Source organism: Leptonychotes weddellii, unplaced genomic scaffold, assembly GCF_054177405.1.
Source record: "Leptonychotes weddellii isolate Sample4059 unplaced genomic scaffold, ASM5417740v2 HiC_scaffold_292360, whole genome shotgun sequence".
Classification (NCBI taxonomy): domain Eukaryota; kingdom Metazoa; phylum Chordata; class Mammalia; order Carnivora; family Phocidae; genus Leptonychotes; species Leptonychotes weddellii.
The window spans coordinates 1-243 of NW_027887533.1; the positions used below are offsets into that span (position 1 = coordinate 1).

Sequence of the window (243 nt, forward strand, 5' to 3'; positions counted from 1 at the left end):
CCACGTCGTCGCTGTAGACGGCGTTCTCCCGCTCGCGCTTGAAGAGGCGCACCCAGACACGGTCCCCGGGTGCCAGGGCCAGCATCACGCTCTGGCTCTGCATGATGCTGCGGTCGCTCGGCTGCGCGTACAGGATGACGGCCGCCTCCTCGTTGTGCACCACGTGCACGTACGTCTCCTTGAAGTTCCAGCTGTGTACGTTGAGGCTGAAGAAGTAGAGGCCGCGCAGCGGGGCGACGAAGC

At 65.4% G+C, this 243-nt stretch overlaps 1 protein-coding gene across 1 annotated transcript; it reads right to left on the bottom strand.

The window, feature by feature from the left end:
* Positions 1 to 3: 3 nt before the first annotated feature.
* On the bottom strand, positions 4 to 238 carry LOC145719054 (complement C1q tumor necrosis factor-related protein 6-like; the record flags this gene model as incomplete). The annotated part of the gene is made up of 1 exon (XM_081810573.1): positions 4 to 238. A coding segment is annotated over one exon (235 nt), but the record flags the coding sequence as incomplete, so codon positions are not given.
* Between the last annotated feature and the right edge of the window lie 5 nt (positions 239 to 243).